The sequence below is a fragment of the Trachymyrmex septentrionalis genome, unplaced genomic scaffold (assembly GCF_001594115.1).
Source record: "Trachymyrmex septentrionalis isolate Tsep2-gDNA-1 unplaced genomic scaffold, Tsep1.0 scaffold108, whole genome shotgun sequence".
Lineage (NCBI taxonomy): Eukaryota > Metazoa > Arthropoda > Insecta > Hymenoptera > Formicidae > Trachymyrmex > Trachymyrmex septentrionalis.
In genome coordinates, this window is record NW_017304207.1 from 73,540 (window position 1) to 94,261 (window position 20,722).

General features: G+C 39.0%; 3 protein-coding genes across 4 annotated transcripts; 2 read left to right on the forward strand and 1 right to left on the reverse strand.

The window, feature by feature from the left end:
- Positions 1 to 265: 265 nt before the first annotated feature.
- On the forward strand, positions 266 to 3,747 carry LOC108747436 (DNA mismatch repair protein Mlh1). Its single transcript, XM_018484891.1, has 9 exons — positions 266 to 553; positions 619 to 682; positions 775 to 974; positions 1,062 to 1,290; positions 1,403 to 1,604; positions 1,686 to 2,901; positions 2,980 to 3,043; positions 3,119 to 3,317; positions 3,387 to 3,747. Exons 1-9 carry the CDS (start codon positions 441 to 443, stop codon positions 3,677 to 3,679), a joined length of 2,580 nt encoding a protein of 859 aa, XP_018340393.1. The 5' UTR covers positions 266 to 440; the 3' UTR covers positions 3,680 to 3,747.
- Positions 3,748 to 4,089: 342 nt separating this feature from the next.
- LOC108747671 (grpE protein homolog 1, mitochondrial) lies at positions 4,090 to 5,729 on the reverse strand. The gene is made up of 4 exons (XM_018485297.1): positions 5,569 to 5,729; positions 4,534 to 4,957; positions 4,363 to 4,446; positions 4,090 to 4,295 (listed from the first exon to the last, which is right to left on the reverse strand). Exons 1-4 carry the CDS (start codon positions 5,655 to 5,657, stop codon positions 4,188 to 4,190), a joined length of 705 nt encoding a protein of 234 aa, XP_018340799.1. The 5' UTR covers positions 5,658 to 5,729; the 3' UTR covers positions 4,090 to 4,187.
- Positions 5,730 to 7,783: 2,054 nt separating this feature from the next.
- Positions 7,784 to 20,389, forward strand: LOC108747665 (serine/arginine repetitive matrix protein 2). Of its 2 annotated transcripts, none has more exons than XM_018485274.1 (10): positions 7,784 to 7,926; positions 8,718 to 8,992; positions 10,227 to 10,315; positions 10,520 to 10,684; positions 10,784 to 10,900; positions 10,994 to 11,332; positions 11,439 to 12,001; positions 12,085 to 12,230; positions 12,343 to 13,715; positions 14,097 to 20,389. In XM_018485274.1, the coding sequence occupies exons 2-10, from the start codon at positions 8,965 to 8,967 to the stop codon at positions 18,087 to 18,089; spliced, it is 6,813 nt and encodes a 2,270-aa protein (XP_018340776.1). In that variant the 5' UTR covers positions 7,784 to 7,926; positions 8,718 to 8,964; the 3' UTR covers positions 18,090 to 20,389. The 2 variants fall into 2 exon arrangements, with proteins under 2 accessions (XP_018340776.1, XP_018340785.1); XM_018485283.1 differs by lacking the exon at positions 7,784 to 7,926 and having other exon boundaries at positions 8,671 to 8,992; positions 14,097 to 16,008; positions 16,042 to 20,389.
- The last annotated feature ends 333 nt before the right edge of the window (positions 20,390 to 20,722 follow it).

The window sequence follows — 20,722 nt, forward strand, 5'->3', positions numbered from 1 at the left end:
ACTTTTTGTGCCTAATACTTTGCTTCATACATACAGTTTGTAAGAATTTAAATTTTTGCGGCTGAAAGTATATTTTAAATCAATTTTGTCGTGTCGATAAAATAATGTCCTTAATTATCGACGGCAGGAAACTTATCAACCATTATAATCAATTATATTTGTTGGTAATATTGCAGACTTAATTTTTAACCTATTTATTTAAAAATGGGCGCCAGTGATATGTCTGTGAAGAATCTTTCGTTAAAAATTTATTCAAGAGCTCTTTAAAAAAATTCTCACTGAACGTAAAACTTATCATATAACAACCCTAACTAGATTATCAATTTACGAGATTGAATTATGTTCCTGGATTATGCTTTATATGTTTACATCTAAGAACAGATATTGAAAAAGCTATTTTTGCCACTTTCTATTAATTAATAATTGATATCACGTGTATCATGTGTACGCCAGCGAAGATTAGAAAATTAGACGAAGTCGTGGTGAACAGAATCGCAGCTGGAGAAATAATCCAAAGACCAGCAAATGCGTTAAAGGAATTAATAGAGAATAGGTTAGTTTTTGAAAATTATCGTCTACTACATGCACATTCACAAGAAATTTACTTTTATGTTGCAGTTTGGATGCCAAAGCAACGAACATACAAATCACCGCGAAAGAAGGAGGCTTAAAGCTACTACAGGTACATACTAGAATTTCAATTATTAAATATATTTTCATTAAACACATCTAAATTATATTCATATGTACCTCTAACTTAATTTATAATTTCAGATACAGGATAATGGTACTGGTATCCGAAAAGAAGATATGGAGATTGTGTGTGAAAGATTTACTACAAGCAAGTTGCAAAAATTCGAAGATCTCGGTGCTCTTACGACATTTGGGTTTCGAGGAGAAGCTCTGGCCAGTATTAGTCACATAGCTCTTCTTACTATCACGACAAAAACAGCAGATGAAAAATGCGCCTATAAGTATGTATATTTCATTAACAATGTAATGCTTATTTCATACAGAGAAAGAAAGATTAGCTAAGCTATACTTGCCGTATATTATTACAGAGCATCATATATTAACAGCAAACTAAAAGCACCTCCAGTGCCTTGTGCTGGAAATCAAGGCACTGTAATAACAATAGAAAATCTATTCTATAATGTGGCAACTCGTAGAAAGGCTTTGTCAAATCCATCGGAGGAATTTACCAAAATTACAGAAGTAGTTATGAGATATGCTGTACATAATTCAACAGTAGGATTTACTTTAAAAAAACATAGCGGGCCGAGTTCACAAGTAAGATGAATCATTTTGTATACAATATACAACATGCAGTAGACGCATGATCTAAACAATACATTTAAAAATAAAATATTTGAAAGCATGTATTGTTCAAATACAATTTCAGGTTCGAACGCCACATAATTCCACTAAACAGAATAACATAAGGATATTGTATGGCAATCCTGTTGCTCGTGAACTGTTAGAAGTTGAGCTTGACGACAAGGATTATAAATTTAAGATGCACGGTTTAGTGACAAATCCAAATTATACAAATAAGCGAATGGTGATGTTGCTTTTTATCAACAATCGATTGGTCGATTCTGCTTGTAAGTTTAACGTTACATATATTCAATTTTTATCTATTCTAATTTGTCAAAATTTTAATGTTTATGAACATTTATTTGCAGCAATCCATAAGATGTTAGAAGACGTGTACTCTGTATATCTTCCGAAAAAAGCTCATCCGTGGTGTTATATATCTTTGGATATTAATCCACAGAATATTGATGTTAATGTACATCCGACGAAACACGAAGTTCGATTTCTTCACGAAGATACGATAGTTGAAAGAATAAAATTCGCGTTAGATGAAAGACTAACTGGTAACAGCGCGTCTAGAACGTTTTACTTACAAGCTAGATTACCGAAAGCAGACATTACTAAAGAAGTCCTAGAAGAGGTGTTACCAGAGTATAAAAATTCAGATAAATTAAAAAAGATTTACGCTAAGGAGATGATTAGGACAGATTCGTCTGATCAAAAACTTGACAAATTTAATTTTACCATACATTTCGAACAACGTAAGAGTGACAGTAATACTCTAACGAAAGAATTAACATATAATGATCCTAAACCTCTTAATTCTGAAAGTTTAGGAGAAAGTGTACCTAATGTTATTATGAAAAATCCATCTGCTGACAATAAATGTCAAGAGGAAGACTCGAATTTAAATGTCGCAGAACACAATTCTACATTATTACCTACCAAAAAAACTCTAACTGATAATAATTTAACACGAGATTTGGATTGGAGTGATATATTAGATACCAAATCTTCGTTGGACTCGCAAAACACTTGCGATCCATATAACTCCGCACAACAAGACAAATTGGAAAATGTCTGTCCAGAGAACCTCACGTTTGACATCTCAGAATTTCTACAAGATTCAGATGAGGAAGTAGATGATCCTAAAGATAATCCTGTAGATACTATAGCTGATAAGGCTCGTAAGCAAGTGTATCAGTATTTTGGAAATAGAGACATTATCGAAAATGTAAAGAAAAATTCGGAAAAAGAAAAAGAACAGACATTGAATAATCAGGAAGAAGGTGAAAGTTCAATATGTAATGTAAGTCAATCTGAAAGATCATCCACTGAGACAAATACTTTTGCTGATGAATCTTCGAAATTTACACAGCAATTTAAATCATATTCTGTGAATAACTTTAAACACGAAGTAAAATTAACCAGTATCCTGAAATTACGTAAGGATGTTGAAGATGAATGTCACGAAGGATTACGAGACATTTTAGCTAATTTAACATTTGTTGGCTGCATCGATCAAACTTCAGCTTTGATACAGAGTGGAGTGAATTTATATATATGCAATACTAGAAAATTAACGTAAGAAATTTTTATAATTTTGCATAATAAAAATGTAATATAAACTTATTCATATCTTAAGATATAATATTTTTTCAGGGAGGAGCTTTTTTATGAAATCATGCTTTATGATTTTGCTAATTTTGGCATTATCAAATTTTCAGTACGTATTTCAGGTGCAACAAATTAAGTTTATTTTATAGCCATTTAACATTGCACGCGTGAATTTATTTTTTAGGAACGAATATCATTGTTCGATTTAGCAATGATTGCTTTAGATTCGGGAGAAACTGGATGGACAGAAGAGGACGGACCAAAGGAAGAATTGGCAGCGAGGGTGAAGGAATTACTTTTAGAAAAGGCAGATATGATGAACGAATATTTTTCGATTGTTATGGATAAAGTAGGAAATTTGAGATCGTTGCCCATATTATTAGGTAAATATAACATCGAATACTGTTATATTATCATAAAAATAAATTGTACATATGCTAATAATATTTTAGATAAATATTTTCCATACGAAGCGGAAATTCCATTGTATATAATGCGACTAGCAACGGAAGTCGACTGGAGAAAGGAACAATTATGTTTTCAAAATATTTGCCGGGAAACGGCAAAATTTTACAGTTATATCAGTCCGAAGCATCAGACACATGACTGGAAATATGTAACTGAACATGTTTTGTATCCGGCAATTAAAGAAAGTTTACTTCCACCGAAACACTTTGCTCACGATTCAACAATATTACAAATAGCCAGTTTACCGAACTTGTACAAAGTATTTGAGAGATGTTAAATTACGAATATATAAAAATGTATATTTTTTCTTATATGAGGATTGATTCATAAACTCAAATTTAACAGCAAGTGTTTAATATTATATAGATTTGTACAGTTATGATCTTATGCTTGGTTTTTTTATGTCAAGATATGTTACAAACTGAAGATAAATATGCATCATTATTTTTGTCTAGATTTTATCGCTTTTTTTTATAAGCTCCTTGTAAAATTAAATTGTATATGTATGCGTAATGGAAAATAACGTATATATTTTAAAAAAAGAATTTCTATATATATATATATATATATATATATATATATATAATGCTACAAATGTTTACATAAAAGTAGCATATATATATTTTTTTGCTACTTTTACACTTTGTATTACCAGATTGGTTCCTATTTTATATTTTAAATAAAAATTTAAAAGGAAATTACAATGTACAGCAATATTTTATACTGAACTTTGTAGGATTTTACAATTTATCATAAAATGGATGCTCTATCTATCTTTACATTAGTTATCCCTTAGCAACACCTACTAATGCTGGTCTCACTATTCTTTCGTGCAATTTGTATCCTACTTTCGATACAATTACAATTGTGCCAGGGTCCTTGCCCTCAACTTCCTGAAAATAATATTCATTATTCATAAAAGTTATCATTTTATACCTTTATTTATTATATGAATCTTACTTGTTGAAATAATGCTTCATGTTCATTAGGATCGAACTTTTCATTTACTGGATTCAATGAAACTAGGCCATGTTTCTTGAAAACCTAAATTAAAGAAAAAATAAAAAATTTAATATCCTCATTTGAAGTCACATTACGTGTGTTTCTCATTAAAATGAAGATATATCTTACTTTATGTAACTGAGCTTCTGTCATGACTAAACCCTCATATAAACTTTTCAAATGTGGATTTTGCTCTGTTATCTCATCTTTTGGTACACTTTCAGTAGCTCTACCCAATATGTCGGCTACATCTAAAAGATCCTTACAGAAGCCTTGAATACCAAAAAGTTTGGCGTCGTTAATCTGCTTGGTGAGTCTGACTCTGATATTTTCTCCTTCTGCCAATGCTCTCTTATATTTATCTTCCAATGTATCTTTAGACTCCTTAAGTTCAGCTAACTCTTTGTTAATAAGCTCCAGTTCAGTTTTCAGTTTCTTTTCATTCTCTGTTGCTTCTAATATAGGAGGTGCATCAGTAACTGGTTTCTTTTCTTCCGTTATTGTGCCAAAATATTGCCTCTGCCAAGAAAATGCAGAGGATACTTGTGGCAACCTGTAATTTTACATTTATTTATATAAATATATTTTTACTATATAAATACATATATACGAGAGTTTAAATAATAATAGGTAAAACTTACTCCAGATAATTAAACTATTTAAGAATCACAATTAAAATATTATTTATAAAAGATTTTTAAGAAACCTTATTTCATTGTCTTAAAAATAAGCGTTGTTTTTTTTTACATAATATATTACAAATAAAATATATCTGTTACAAAAACATATATCACCTCTGTCACAATCTCACACAATATCTTTAAGTTATTTACCAATAAATAAAGTAAGAAAAACACTTAGTATTGTCTATATATGTATATAAAAATAAAAATTTGATTTGTTAGACTACAAAAATTTCAAGAGATTCTAAATTCACTTTTTACGTATAGAATAGACAAATTGTTTATAAGTAGTAGACACTTCGGGTCATGAGAAAGTTAACAAAAATTAATTAGCCTTAATATTAATTAATGAGAATTATGCTGCCGAAAAGGAAACAAAACAATAAGTAATATACGGTTAACCTCAATGTGCCGATTCGACATGTGACTCAGCAATGCATTTGATTGCGACTCGCGTCAGCGAAAAAAAGTGACAATTTACCTGCGTAAGCCATTTTTATTTATTTGATAGAAATTATCGGCCGTTACACGACTAAACCGAAATACCGCCGGTACGACGATTGATGCCATGATTCGATTGTGGCTGAACGCGAGAATCCGAATTCCTGAATCGAAGGAATGAATGATGAAATCAGATGAAACACAGCAATCAGACAACACAAACAATTACGATCGTAGAATGTTGCGAAATATAAAGATGTCGCAAGTGTCGCAACTCACTTCACGACCGATCACATATCGTTTCAAATCTCGTTTCCAAATTGTCTACTGTTTAATATTCGTAAGCAGATATTTTTAATATCAGATTTAAAATAGTTTTAAATAATGTTATGTATAATAAGATTAAAGTCCAGTTCCACAGATGTAAAATTAACTTTAATTTCTTCGATTTAACTCACTGCTGTTTATCTGTATCAAATTCTAAGAATTTTTAAAATTAGAATCCTTAAAATTAAATAAAAATATACGGTAAGTTAAACCGGGATTAAAGTTAATTTTACATTTATAGAACCGGGCCTAATAAATTATGAAGATTGTCGCGCAAAACCTACGGCGGGAAGAAACGAAAGAGACAAGTGTTTGAGCGGTTGAACAAATCGACCAATTACAGCCACGAATTCACGGTTGTCCCGAGCCAATTGGTACGTGATTCTACAATAGAATTTGTTCCTTTTAGCTGAACTTCTTGCACCGTTTACTTTTCCTCCTTTTCTCACAACATTGGAGGAAACGAGAAGGAAGTAAAATGAAACGTAGTAGTTGATATAAAACGAACAGACTCGTATCACCGACGAGATATTATTAAAGACCGTCAAAGCTGGACAAATTTTCGACGGTATAAAAAGGGCCCTAAGGGTCCGGAGATAATTGAAGAATGCTGACATTATCAATAATTGATATAAATTTGCTATTATTAACATAAATATTTGGAAAATGTAAAAAAGCCCATCAGAGCCTACATTCAATTCGAGTCCTTATCAATATAAAATGTAAAAAGAAATTACATAGCAAATTCCAAGTTGATGATTCCCGACAATTAGTTCGTTCTTCTTTATCCAAATGCCAATGAAGGATTAAAACATATATTTTATTTGTTCTGTTACTTTCACACGAAAAATACAGAATTTTTGTGCATCCGAATAGCTGATGTAGTCTCTGATCACGTCTATTAAACTAATAAATCATAAAATTCGTGCAATATTATCAATTTTTAATTCTTAATTACTTACAATATTCACATGGACGCGAACTCCCGTAAGGATGTCGGTCTTTAATAGCATCTCGTCGGTGCCCGTATATGATTCTACACGAAGAATTTCGAAGTCTCTCAATACGACGTCGAGGACCTTCTACGTACTGCGCGCTCGAGGGTGTACACTGCAGTGCATTAATTCGCATAGTAGCGGCCCGATTTATCAACGATTTATTTTTTACTTAAATACTATCAACTTTACAGAAAAACTGCGAGAGACGAAAATCATTAATTTTCCTCTCATAGAACTCTAAGAATTTTTTCAGAATTTTTCATCAGCTCTTTAGTACTGCATTTTCTTATATGCTCGATAAGTCGGGCCGCTAACTAAAGGGTGTCCCAAAATTAACGCAAGATTTGAATTTGCCGCCATTTGTGCAGTAAAGTGTTGGCAACCCAAAAAAAAAAACAATTTAACAGCTGACAGTTTAGGGTTAGTGAAAATGAGTTCGTTGAATGGATTATTGAATCATCAACAAATGGATGCTGATTTTTCGAGCAAAATCATCCTAAGCGATGGAGCACATTTTCACCTTGGCTTTGTTAATCGCCAAAATTGCCCCCTAGATCGTGTGATTTAACACCATTAGATTTCTTTTTATGGGGTTATTTGAAATCACAGGTCTATGTCAACAAGCCCACAACCACCCGTGCATTAAAGGAGGAGATTCAATGCTGCATCAACGTAATTCAGCCACATTTATGCAAAATGGTCATGGAAAATTTCGACAAACGAGTGCGTATGTGCATGCAAAGCCGTGGAGGCCATTTGCCCGATGTGTTAGTCCACAAATAACCCTATCCTATGTACTTTATGATTCAATAAAAAAATAACAATCAAAAGACTAAAAGCTCTGTTTTCTATTTAATTCAAATCTTGCGTTAATTTTGGGACACCCTTTATGATCCAACGAATTGATGCACTGCACTGCGTACAACTGTACGCCCGCTGCCCGCAGGTTGCACTTTACACACTTGCCCACTCTCGGCAGTTGTTGCGACTTGCGACTGCATAGTCCGTGTCCGCGCTAGTCCGGCTAGTCCGCGCCCGTGTGCCCGTTGGTTTACGTCGTATTGTGATCGGAGGTAAGCGGAAGCCCGCGACGCAGCGCAATACAGCGCAACGCAACGCGTACGCGTATGCGTTGTCGATATCTATCCGAGCCGAGCGCCCTTCGCCGAGCGCGCGCAGGCGACTTCCGCTTTCGAGGAGCGTCGAGGAGCGTCGTTACGGACTTCGGAGACCCCGCGTTCGCGCGCGCGTGTTTCGCCAGCGCAGCGGCCAGCTAGCAAAGCTGAGCGAAGCAAAACCCCGTAAGGCGGTCGCCGAGGCGGGTTTGCGATTATGTGTTTTGGATGCGCGCCTAACGCGCCGTGCGTCCCGACGGGAATGGTCGCGCGCGACTCCCGCGAGCCGTCACACGACGGTCGTGTCCCGGCGAGATAAATCCTCGCCGACCGACGGTACGCAGTAGTTCCCGTTCTCGGTGGTACGCCGCACGGGAAGCGGAACCAGCGAACTCGAGCGGCAAGTGGCGAGTGCGCCCTGCGCCGCTACGGCCGCCTCCTCCGTGCAATACCGTCGCCAATATTCCTCGCGAGCTACTCGGCCAAGCGAGCTTAGCGAGCTCGCGCTCGCGCGCACACCCTACCAGGAGGCCACCGGGTGTCGTTTGGTGTCGTTCACCGCTGTGATGTGCATCCCGATGCTTTGAGATACGGGCTCCGCACTCGTATACACGTATATTCATATATACATACATATATATACGTATATACGTATGTATATATATATCTCACGTACAATTATACATATATATACATACACGGCCGGGCGGCGGAAGTGTTTTGCTCGATCTTTCTCGTCGCGCGCGCAGTTCGTGCGCTACACGGGTTAACACGGGGCCTTTAGATCGCCGCTACCGCCGTTTCGATCCCATTGGCGATCACCCGCCGAGTCGACGGGGTCGTCGGGTACGACCCACCGAGGAAGCCAACCCGCGCTCGTATCGTCGCAGCTCGGAGACACCTCCCTGACACTTGGACGCCAAGCCTCCATCGAGCTCGTCCGTGTCCCGCCCTGGACACGCTGATTCGCCCGATTCGCCCGCCACACGACGGGTTATGTTTCCCACCTTCATCGGGATCCTAGGTGAGTCCACCGTCGCGCCGGTCGTCCCACCGGACGGCACGCGTGACGAATTGCCGGCCGATATGTATCTGTATCTATATTATTCCTTTTTGCGACGCTGTAAGCGATACTAGAAATAGTTTGTGGCAGCAGGTATAGAGACGAGATCTTCCCGATCTTCAGCTACGAGATATTCTCCTGCTTTAGTCTATTACAAGATCTTGAGTGTTTCAAGTCGAAGGAAATTGATTGAACGTTTATCAATTTATTACTGAATTTATATATAATATTTATTTCAGAAATTTGCATGAATTTATTTCTCTATTGAAATTTATTTCAAAACATTTTGTATTTTTTTTTTTTTTTTTTTTTTTTTTTTTTATTGTGAAGTTTATTCTGTCACGAGATCTTGAATGTTTCAAGTCGAGGGAAATTGATTGAACGATGTACATTTATATTTTATATATAATTGTTACTCAATCAATGTATAATATCCATTCCAGAAATTTGCATGAATTTATTTCTCCGTTGAATACTTTAAAAGATTTTTTTTTTTTTTTTTATTGGAATATTTGACATGTAATTACAGATGTTTAAAATTGTAAAAGTCATTGCTCCATTTCAGTAATTAAGTTATCTCTTATCGTTTGTCTTTTATCGTGTATCTTTGATCGGAATTAATGAAATGAATTAAGGTGGATTTGTAGAATGAATGGTATATTAATTGTTATGAATAGATGATTGTGTTTTGATAAATTAAATCAAGTCCAGGGGTAGTTTTTCGCAAATTTTTATATTTAAGTATAGAAAAATAAAAATAATTATTGATCGTGTTAGAATTTAAGAAACTTGAAGACAGACGTAATCTTGAAGAAAAATTATTTTGTATTTAATAGCCATTTCAGTTTAGATTTTTAAACGTATCATTTATCTTTGTTTGTTTGTTTAATAAAAAAAGATAGTAATTAAAAGTTGTGTATTTCAATTTAAAGAATATCATTTTTATTAAGTGTAATGTAAATTGTTTGGAGAGGGTATAAATATTTGGAAAAAGAAACTTTTCTCAATGTATTCAAATGGAAGATATTTAGAATTAAGATTTATTGCTAATTAGACTGTAGTATTTTCTCAAATAATTTTAGTTAAGATTCCAAATAGCTTCGTCTAAGAAATGGGTACAGTTACAATAACGTCCATTTCAAATAGACAGCAGGATTAAGATCAAGGAACTTTTAACTGTTCCTTTATTTTTTAGACATTCAATCGTGGTGGGAGGTGCCAAGTATAGCACACTTTTGCTCATTATTTAGAGCTGCCTTCAATCTTCTGGATTTTGATATTGAGGTATCTAATCAAATGCTAACTCTCTTATGAGTAAGCAGCGTATGTAAAGCCCATTAGTACCGCTTCAGCATTTAGGCAGCGAAACAGCTGTCATGCTTCAGCTTTAATCTTATTATTTATTGGCTTATACATCATTTTGTTCTCTTCACTTCACTATGAATACTATATGCAAAATGTATTCCAATGTTAACGTCAAAATTGTAGGATTTGGAAGAAGCTTTATTGACGGACGGAGGTACCGAAGGACGGCTGCTTCAGGAACTGATAGTAAAGTTACTGGAGGGTTGCTTGCCAAACGACACTCGCAATGACATCTCCACTTTTAATTATCAGATGTTTCTGCGTAGACTTTTCCGGAAAAAATGCCAAGTATGTATTAATCTCAATGTTAGGTGTTGTAACGCATGATTGTCAGTTGCTCCGACATTGATAGTAAAATGTAACTAAACCGTTTATATATTTGTACAGGAATACAAATGTGAAAATCCTTTCAACACAGACGTAGACTTTGAATTGTTACCGCTTCGTCAAAAAGTAGAAATATTACGTGCGCTCTGTGACTTCAGGCTCGACGCCGAAGACGTAGTATGTAATCGATCATTGCAAATTATTACAATAATTTTATATATGCGTATCTCTTAAATGATTATTTGTAATCAAATGTAAAATTAATATTAGGAGCAGTCGTTGAGCAACTTGGACTCGGATAGTCTGCGAGTCGAACCTTTGGGACATGATCGTAAGAATTCTGCCTATTGGTACTTCTACGGCACTCGACTGTACCGGGAAGATTACATTGATACTTCTAACAGTGCCTCACACAAGCAGAAAAGTAAGCCAAGGGATAAAAAGCGTAAAAAACGACGGAACAGAGTGGCGAAGGAGGAACAGGAAGAGGAAGAGAAGGAGGAAGCTAGTTTAATAAACAACGGCAACGACGGACGAGAGAGCGTTTGGCAAGTTGTTTGTTTTACTCAACAGGATTGGAGCAGATTGGTTGAAAAATTTCGTGATTCGGTAATAATTGTTCCTCTACTATAAAAACTAACAATAAGTTACGAATTATTGCTTAATTGGAAGTAAAATTGTATATTGTATATGTTATTTATTTTATATTTTTCAGGAATTCGACACCGAACGCAAACTTTATCGCACATTGTCCGAAGACTTTATGCCGGAAATACCAAAATTGTTCGATTTAAAGGAGAAACAGCAACGACGTAAGCTATTACAACGTAATAGCTCGCGAGTGCTTCGTAGCCAGGAACCTGCTACACAGATGGATGCAGTCATGGTCAGATCCAAGATCAGGACTAAAACGACCAAAGCGACTAAAAAAGGCACGCAAGCTTCAAAATCTTATATTAAGGAGGAGACTTCTCCGCCGTTACCGACGCCACCGGTTCAGAAAAAAGGACGGCAAACAAATAATTCTTTGGCCTCGGCTGTCGGTCAGATTGTAATTCATACTAGGGATGAAGTAGAAGACTTGGAAAAGAAGAAGGGTATCGGTAATCATGGCGATGGTAATTACGTATCTCATAATTATGGCTACAAATATGGCTATTCCTTCGGCATTGAGGAGGAAGAGCGCTGTGTCGGCATGCACAAAGTTCTTGAAAGTGTCAAAGATCACGTGGATGCCTGGCCATTTATTGAGCCCGTGGATGAGGATTATGCGCCAAGGTACAATTTCACACATATCTCAAAGTCATGATTAATATTCACATCTAATATTAAATTTTTAACAATGTGAATAATTTTTATAGGTATTATAGTGTGGTGCGCAGGCCAATGGATCTTAAAACTATGGAAGAGAAACTGGAAAATGGCTCGTATAAAAGTTTAAGTCAATTTAAACGCGATTTTCGGCTTATTGTTGATAATTGCAGGCAATACAATGGCTCGGATAATGGTTTGTAATGCTTTTATCCAATTTTTAAATTTTTTGTATCACTAGTGTTTTATTACATTATATATTATTATATGTCGGTAAAAAATTTAACAATATATTTTATATATTTCAGAATACACGGATATGGCGGTTAATCTTAAGGAAGCCTTTGACAAAGCCGTAAGTCGATATTTAGAATCAGAGACATCCAGTGACGAAGACGCTACATCTCCTCGGTCATTGGCCGCGTCACCTACATCTTTATCATATCCTTCACGTCATTTATCTTCTTCGCACCATAACGCACGTAAACGTTCGAAAAAATCAACAAAAAAGTCGAAATCATATAAACCTGAGAGTAAAACAAAGTCTAAGAGTAACGAAAAAGTGGACGAAGACGAAAAGAGAAATAAAAGTATTAAAGTTGCGAAGAAAAAAAGGGGAAAGAAAAAAGGTAAAAAAGTAAAAGAGGAAGAATTGGACGAGGATGAGGAGGAACAGGAAGATCAGGAAAGCGAAGATGCAATATCTGAGACTAGTATTGTAACGTCAAAGAGAAGAAAAAACGTTGATGTAAATAGTTTACTTAAAACCAAAAAACAACCTAAGGAATCTGAAGGATTAAAAACATCTAATAAAAAGGCGAGCAAAGAACGACATCAATCGAAAAAAGATTCGGAAATTGTGCGATCTGCCAAAGAAATGAAAGAAAACAAAAAGCGAAAGGAGGATTTCGAGGAAGATTACGAACCTCCAGTAATTGCGAAAAGTAAAAGTAGAAAAATAGAAAAGAAAGAACTTGAAGAAATCGCGATATTGACAGACAATACGAAGAAGAGTAAATTAAAAAAGATCGAAGTCGAGGAAAGTGACGCAGTATTTGAGGAAGACAAAAAACAATCTTCTCATGTTAAAACGAAAAAGAATCGTAAGAAAGAAAAGTCGAATTTAAAGACTGTAACCAAGTCTGATGAAAAATCCGACAAGAGTTATATAAAGCAAAAAAATAAGAAATCAAAACAAAAAGAAGAATTAAAAAATGGAGAGTTAAAAAGTCAAACAGATTCCAAAGATGTAGAATTAGAAAGTGCTTTAGATTCCAAACATACTCACATCTCCAAGAAGCTCTCCACGTTAATTGGTAATAAAGATGTAGACTCGCTCGATAGTTTAAAAGATAAGATAAGCGATAGAAGACGGGAGGAAAAATTGAAAAACGAAAAAGAAAAACAGAGGAAAACGGGGAAAAGTGACACTCACGGTGTCCATTCAAAAAAAGTGCCTTCAAACAGTAGTACTTTCCACGACAATGATAAAGACAGTGCAAAGCGATCAAAGTCGAAGAAAAGTACGAAGGAAGATAAAACGGATGACACGAGTAAGAAACATGATCCGGAAATCACTGAAAATAAGAAAAACACTCATGCTAAACATACCAAAGGACTGGGAGTAGAAGAAAACGCTACGATTCAAGCATTAAATCAAGCGACGGAGAAAACACTTCATGTAAGCTCACAAGATATTATCTTCAAGATTATTTTGAGATTTTTATTAAAATACGTATATGCAAGACATAAATTACGTTAACATTTTTTTTAATGTAATAGAACTTATTATTTTTTTTTTTTTTTAAGTAACACATGTCAGAATGTAAACTAATAATTTTAAATTTTTAACTCTATTCTCGTCGAGATTATTTGTAATTTATATATTGATAAAAATTATTAGTCTCTGTGTACATATTATTAAATATATTGACAAAAATTATTAGACTGTGTTAACAAGATATTTCCAAACTTAGTATGCTTAATGCGAAGATTTACATTTTCTTTTGGTATTTACATTCTGTGAACTGTACATATTGATTTGACCTATTATGTGCGATAGGACATTAACAAGTGGCTTGACGACGCGCCCAGACTTTCGGGCTTCTCCTCCGGTAGTGATTCGCCAGTGCTTCATACTTCTTCGATTGAATCCAGTCGATCAGGATCCAAGGTCGAGACTGCGCGAAAGAGACCAAGCTCTATCAAAATATTTAGTGCTCATGGACCGAGTCGACCGAAGAAAATACAGCGCACGATCGATCGTTTGCAACCCGGTAAAAGTAAGGGAAATTTACTTCTGAAGAAACCGCTTAATGTGCCCAGCGCTAACACCAATGATTCCGCGAATTACTCTACTAGTGATAACGATCAATCGAATAAGGATAACGATGAAGAACCAAAACTCAGTTTAGGTACTGTGCTGAAAAACGTAGATTCCATCCAATTAATCTGCAAGAGTTTGGTGTCGTCACCTAATCCTAATTTGTCGAATGACGAGGAAGAGGACCATTCTTTTACCACAATTCAAACGGCTGTTAAAGAAGAGAAAACAAGCGTTAAAGAAGCTACAAAGACATCGAATACAGTAGAGGAAAAAGAAGCGATTCGATCTGGTACGGAAGAAGCGCAGAAACCGAAATCAGCCACACCAAATTTGAGTGCCTGGATCAAAGCCTTCGGAGCGCCAAAATCAAAAAAGAAGGACGAGGAAGCGGAAGAGGCCACGATAATAAAAAAGGATGGGGATTCGCAGGAAGCATTTTGCGGCAGGCAACGACGGCTGAGCACCGGTGGTAGCAGTGTTAGTGAATCGGTGTCTAGTTTCTCTCAGGAATCTCCACCGGCGCCACGCGCGGCCCATTCCCCACAGTGCCAGCCCGTAATAACTCCAACCGAACCGATAAGAGGTGCGGGATTTTATCAGGACGCACTGTCGGCTGGGAGTAGTCCCTACAACAGTCCTTACTACGCGACCCCACCGAGATACAGCGCGCAATTGCCACCCACTCCATCACCGCAAAATCATCCGTTGTCTCCGGCCTATCCGTCTTACGAGCAACCGCCATCTGTCTATCCTCAGGTACACGCGCAGCCGCCGTATCAATCGCCGTATCAGAAATCCTCGCCTCAAGATAACGCAGAGGCATACCCACAAATGTCTCCGCAACGTTTCCCGCAACAGTTATCAGCCAACAATCAGAATCAATCACCCGTTTATCCCCAACACTCCCCGCAAGCGATACAGCCAGTTTATCCTCAACCGTCACCTCAGACACCACCATCGAATTACTCACAACCCTCGCCGCAACAACCATCTACCCCGAATTACTCGCAGCCGTCTCCACAACAGAACGCGGTCGCTAATTATTCGCAATCTTCTCCCCAGGCGGTTACCAATTATCCGCAAGCTTCTCCACAACAGCAGCACTCCCCCTACTCACAGTCCTCCCCTCAAACACCGCCGAATTATTCGCAACCATCTCCGCAACAGCATTCTCCGTATACGCAATCCTCGCCTCAACAACCCGCTGGTTATGGTCGTTTATCGCCGCAACCACCGCCTGCGAATTACTCTCAATCTTCCCCTCAACCACCCAACGCGTACGCGCAGCCATCTCCTCAGCCACCAAATTTCTCTTCGCAATCGTCGCCGCAAACGCATCCCGCTAACTATTCTCAGCCGTCGCCGCAACCTCCGAATTCGTATCCGACTCCGCAACACGATCGGAGTTACTCGCAATCATCGCATCAGCAAATTCAAACTTTTCCCCAGCATTCGCCGCAAGCATCATCTCCGTTCTCCGAACCGTCGCCGCAGAACAGTCCGTATTCCCAATCGTCGCCACAATCGCTGACCAATTATCCGCAGTCGTCTCCTCAGCAACCGGCAACGTACTCGCATCCGCTACACTCGCCGCAGACGCCGCCAAATTACTCGCAGCTTTCGCCACAACAGACATCCGGAACGGCAACAGCGACGGCGGCAGCAGCAGCAGTAGCAGCAGCAGCAGCAGCAGCAGCAGCAGCAGCAGTGTTTTATTCGCAACCATCGCCTCAATCTCGCAATTATCCGCAATCTTCGCCTCAACAAAAACCCACGTGCAATCCTGCACAACCATCACAACAATCACCTGGTTACCCTCAATCTTCTCCACAACAAACTGCCAATTACTCTCAGCTTCAGTCGTCGAAGAACTCGGAGGAGTACGCTGCTCAAGCCACGGTGTCACCTGCGAGTTATCCTCAAGATTTCAAACAAAATCCTTCATACATTCAGCAGTCACCTACAATATCGTCATCTGCAAATGAAGCTGAACACCGGACGGAATATCTGAAATCTAACACTATTGAGAAACCTGCGACGGGTGATCAACAGAGAAATTTTCCCGTTCAATCGGAATCATTAAACTTGAATACAAATCATCAGATCTATCAATCGCCGAGTCATTACCCTCCAACGTATCCGAACAGTTTTTCCAACATCGAGCTTCAGAGAACTGCTTCGAGACACGGCGGTCAGCAACAGGCACAGCAACAACAACAATCGACACCGCAAGAGTCACGGACCAGTTTCACCGAGATACAGCCACGCGGTTTCCTCGGCAAAGCACCGTCCGGTAATAGTGATCAATTACCCACGTCTGCATCAGATCAGCCGCAGTTGTTGGCATTCCAACAGAACTTAACGACAGCCCACGAATCGCTCTATCCAAGCGGCTTCCAGCCATCCGGTTACTCGCTACCGCCACCGAACTCGAGGCCGGTGTATCCTAGTCCGCATTATTTCGACGCCAGCTCCAAGTCTGCCGGTGGTGGAGGAGCGTCTGGTAGTCCCTCCAGCAATCCTCCTCCGATGAAGAAACGCGCGTACGAGCCACCTTCCACCGAGTCCAATACGCGAGGTCTACCACAGGAGAGCACAGTGACGCGTCCGAGTCAGGAGCAGTTTCCAAGTTTCGAGCCGATGATGACTCTATCGCAACCGGAGGCCGTATCGGTTAGTCAGTTTGACGGCACGCCGTTCGTCGGTGGCCTGGTCGATTCTATGGCGACCAATTCGGCGTATGCGCGGCTTAGCCTTGGTCTAGTGGGTCGCGCATCGGGTAAGGAGCAGCAACAATTATTAACGATTCCACGACCACCACCTGGGACGAAGCCGGAGCATCTTGCCGCTTACGGTCGCAGTGCCGCGCCGTCCGAGCTTGAACAGCTTAATCTGCTACAAAGCTTGCAGGCGGCTAAAAACAGCCAGGGTATTCTCACTATATCGCGACGAGCTGGTGAAAGCGACGTGCGAGTGACTCCCATGGCCACGATAGCACCCACCGTGACGCCGTCCAAGACGAAGAGGAGCCGGAAAAGCAAGCATCCGCAACAACAGGAGCAACCGAGCGCGACAGTCGCGGTGACGACCGTAACGACGACCTCCGCAGCGGTCGCGGATCAGCAGCAAACGGCAGGAATGCCTGCTTTCCCGCAGTACGCGACCGCATCCGCCGCGACCGCGGCCGATTCTATCAGCGCCTTGAAGACAGCCGCGGTGGCGGTACCGCCGCCCGCAGGTAGTGCCTTCAACTTCGCCGCCTCCGCCAGCGGCGCGACCACCGGCCACGCGCCGCCGTTCCCCTACGACAAGGACGCTACCGCGGCGGCTGCGTTTGCCTTCCTAACAGATGAGTTTCGCAATCCAGGCAGTTACTACAACATGGCTCTGCGGCAGCAGCAACAACAGCAACAGCAACAGCAATCGCAGCCGCCTATGGTACCGCCGACAGTGACCAACGCCTCGGGCCAACCGACTGCCTGCAACAAACTCAGTAATCAACCACCGCCGAGGAACTATCCGCCGCCTCATTCATTCCTCCACTCGGCTGCCGCCGCAGCTGCCGCCCAGAGATCAGCAGCAGCGGCGGCGTACGTCCCGCCGGTCTCCGCCTACGTGACGCCACACGGACCCAATCTGACGGTCGACCAGGCCGCCTATCAACAATATATTCATTCGCTCTACGCCCTCCAGCCACCGCCACATCATCACCGACCATCCTGGCTTTAGCCACTAAGATCACCGCAAAATCGGTCCGTGATTCGATGATGACACATTAATCTTCTAATGGATTTTGAAACGTACCCGCGACGAAGGAAGAGTGTTCGTTCGAGATCCAAAGGGATACCAAATATTAATCGAAAGTCTCTTGGCGAGCGCGCGAGAGAGCAGTATGCCCTTTTTGTCTTATCTTGTCTTTTTTTTTTTTTTTTTTGTAACTTACAAGGGACATCCTCCTCGCGACTTGTCTTTTCTATTGTTTTTTACGTAATTGACGTCGTATCCGTAAGGCTCTCTACGGAAATTAGGTGAATAATCGTTTGTAGATTTCTTTGACTGCAGCTTCCTTTTTACGAGCAACCGTCGTAACTCGAGTAACTTTGACACTTTTACACCGTTCGTCGAAAGCGGAGAAGCTTAGCTTCAAATATGTACATAAAGGACAAGTCTACTTTCGATATAGGAATTTTTGATAGTTTTCTAAAACGAGATTAACCGGCAGGTTCAATAGCTCTAAGTCGAGATCGCTAGCGCCGAGAGTAAGTCGATTCACAAGTCGTCTATCAAAAGTTCCTCCGTGTGTAACGTCCGGGAAAACATATACGCGGATAAATAACGTAGAATATAATGCATTGGATGCTTTCTCCAGCGAGATACAGTGGAATTATTTTCATCTTTGCTTAACACGTTCCGTATCGCCATGAGTCACTGCTGGCCCATGCTAGACTTTCTGTTCATTTGACATATTTTTCGTTTCTTTTTCGAAGAAATGTAAAATAATTTTTCATATATCATAAGTCGCTACACAACTATGATATGTGACAAAATGTTGGTACATTAGGCCTTCTACTTTATAATAATTTTTTACAACTTTTTCAATTATTACGAAACATGCTGTTTTTTTTAACAAATCTAATAAACATAAAAATATCATGGGTCATGCAGTGTGGTCGAATCACTTAACATACATTGGCGAATAACAAGGACACAATGATTCACTGTTACACTGTAGACCTGTTCTTTTTAGCTAAAGTTCTTATACGGTTCGTGTTCCTTCCTTCTATCCATGTTGACGAGAAAAAGAGAAAAGATGAACCGTGCAAGAAGTTAAGTAAAAAGACAGGTGGACTTATGTCACCTGCAAAACAACTTTGCTGGAAAGCACTCGTTACATATTCGCGTGTACAATGTACGTACACGTATATAATCATACATCGTGTATTTATGCATGATGTATCATTATGTAGACACTATTCGCGAATGCGTTTTCGTCTGACGCTTACCTCTACGTCGACAAATGCACGCGCGAACGAATATTGCACGTGTTCCTCGTCGGTCTGTATGGTGCGTGCGTATGCGTCGGGACACGGAATTATGCAATATGCAATTTTTACGTTTTGTTAATTAGCTGATTGACGGGCGTCCTCCCTCTCTGTAGCTCCGCCGTTCGGGTCCATAACTCACCGAGTGTGTCGTCTAGCCGTCGGATTTTCCGTTTGATCTTTCCGTTCGGTTCGGTAGCGAATTAATCGTCGAACTCGTAGTAGGGACTCCTGCAAAAAAGAAGCCGAAGAGAATTTTTCTGTGTATAATAATTATCGAGCGCGCTCTGTTGCTAATGTACGTTATGTAGATTACTTAGCGTCGTAAGAAATAGCACGTAAGGGAGTTAGGCTTTCTTTGTATATATATATAAAACACATATCTCGCGTAGAGGACGATGTGCTCGATCTTAAAAGGGATCTCGACATAACGAGGGATCTGTGCAAAGACCCGGAAGGAAACTAGCATTCACTCGTGACGAGCTACATCTCGTAACGTGGAAGAGAGAGACGTGACTTTTCTGTTTTCTTTTTGTTTGGAAGAGACGCGTATAATAGTATAACGAGACATCAGCAGAAATATATGTGTATAAGTATGTGCGGAAAAAAAAAAACAAAAACGAAATATATCGTAATACGCCGCTATCGTTGTACACCCATTAACACTCATCTTTATCGTTGAGCTGAGTATCGTCGAGGGAAGAAGCGGTATTGAAACTTATAAATATATACATATATATTGTAAATGTATATTGTAAATGTATCTATGACAAATTAAAACGCAGTTTGTTACAAAATCGCGGGATCTATACTGTGATAGCAGCTATCTCCCAATACGCGTTGAATCCCCCTCCCCTATATAGGGTGATTCATTTATCCTCTGCGTATAAAATGCTCGTTGAATAGGAAAAAGTTTTTTTTATGTACATTGAAGCTTTCTTTCTCCTTATTATTACTTTACTCCGCCATTATTTTATTATTGTTTGTTATTGCTGACACTAGATTCTTATACATATCCAATATTTTCTGTATTTAAATGAATACTCGTTCAGATTTCACAAGAAAAACTGTATCAGATGCAATTAAAACAAAACAGATTTCTTTTCTTTATTACAATTTTCATGCCTTCTTTTTTTCTTACCTTACCTCGTTAGATCTGTTTGTGCTTGTTGTACTTTCCATATTTCTCAGTCACCAATTCGAATGTGTACGTGCTTGTCTGATTTCAAATACGTGAGGTGCAGCTGAAATACATACAAATTCAGTAGATAGTTGCAGAATCCAGTCATAATGTAATAAGACCTGTATGTATTTTCTTAT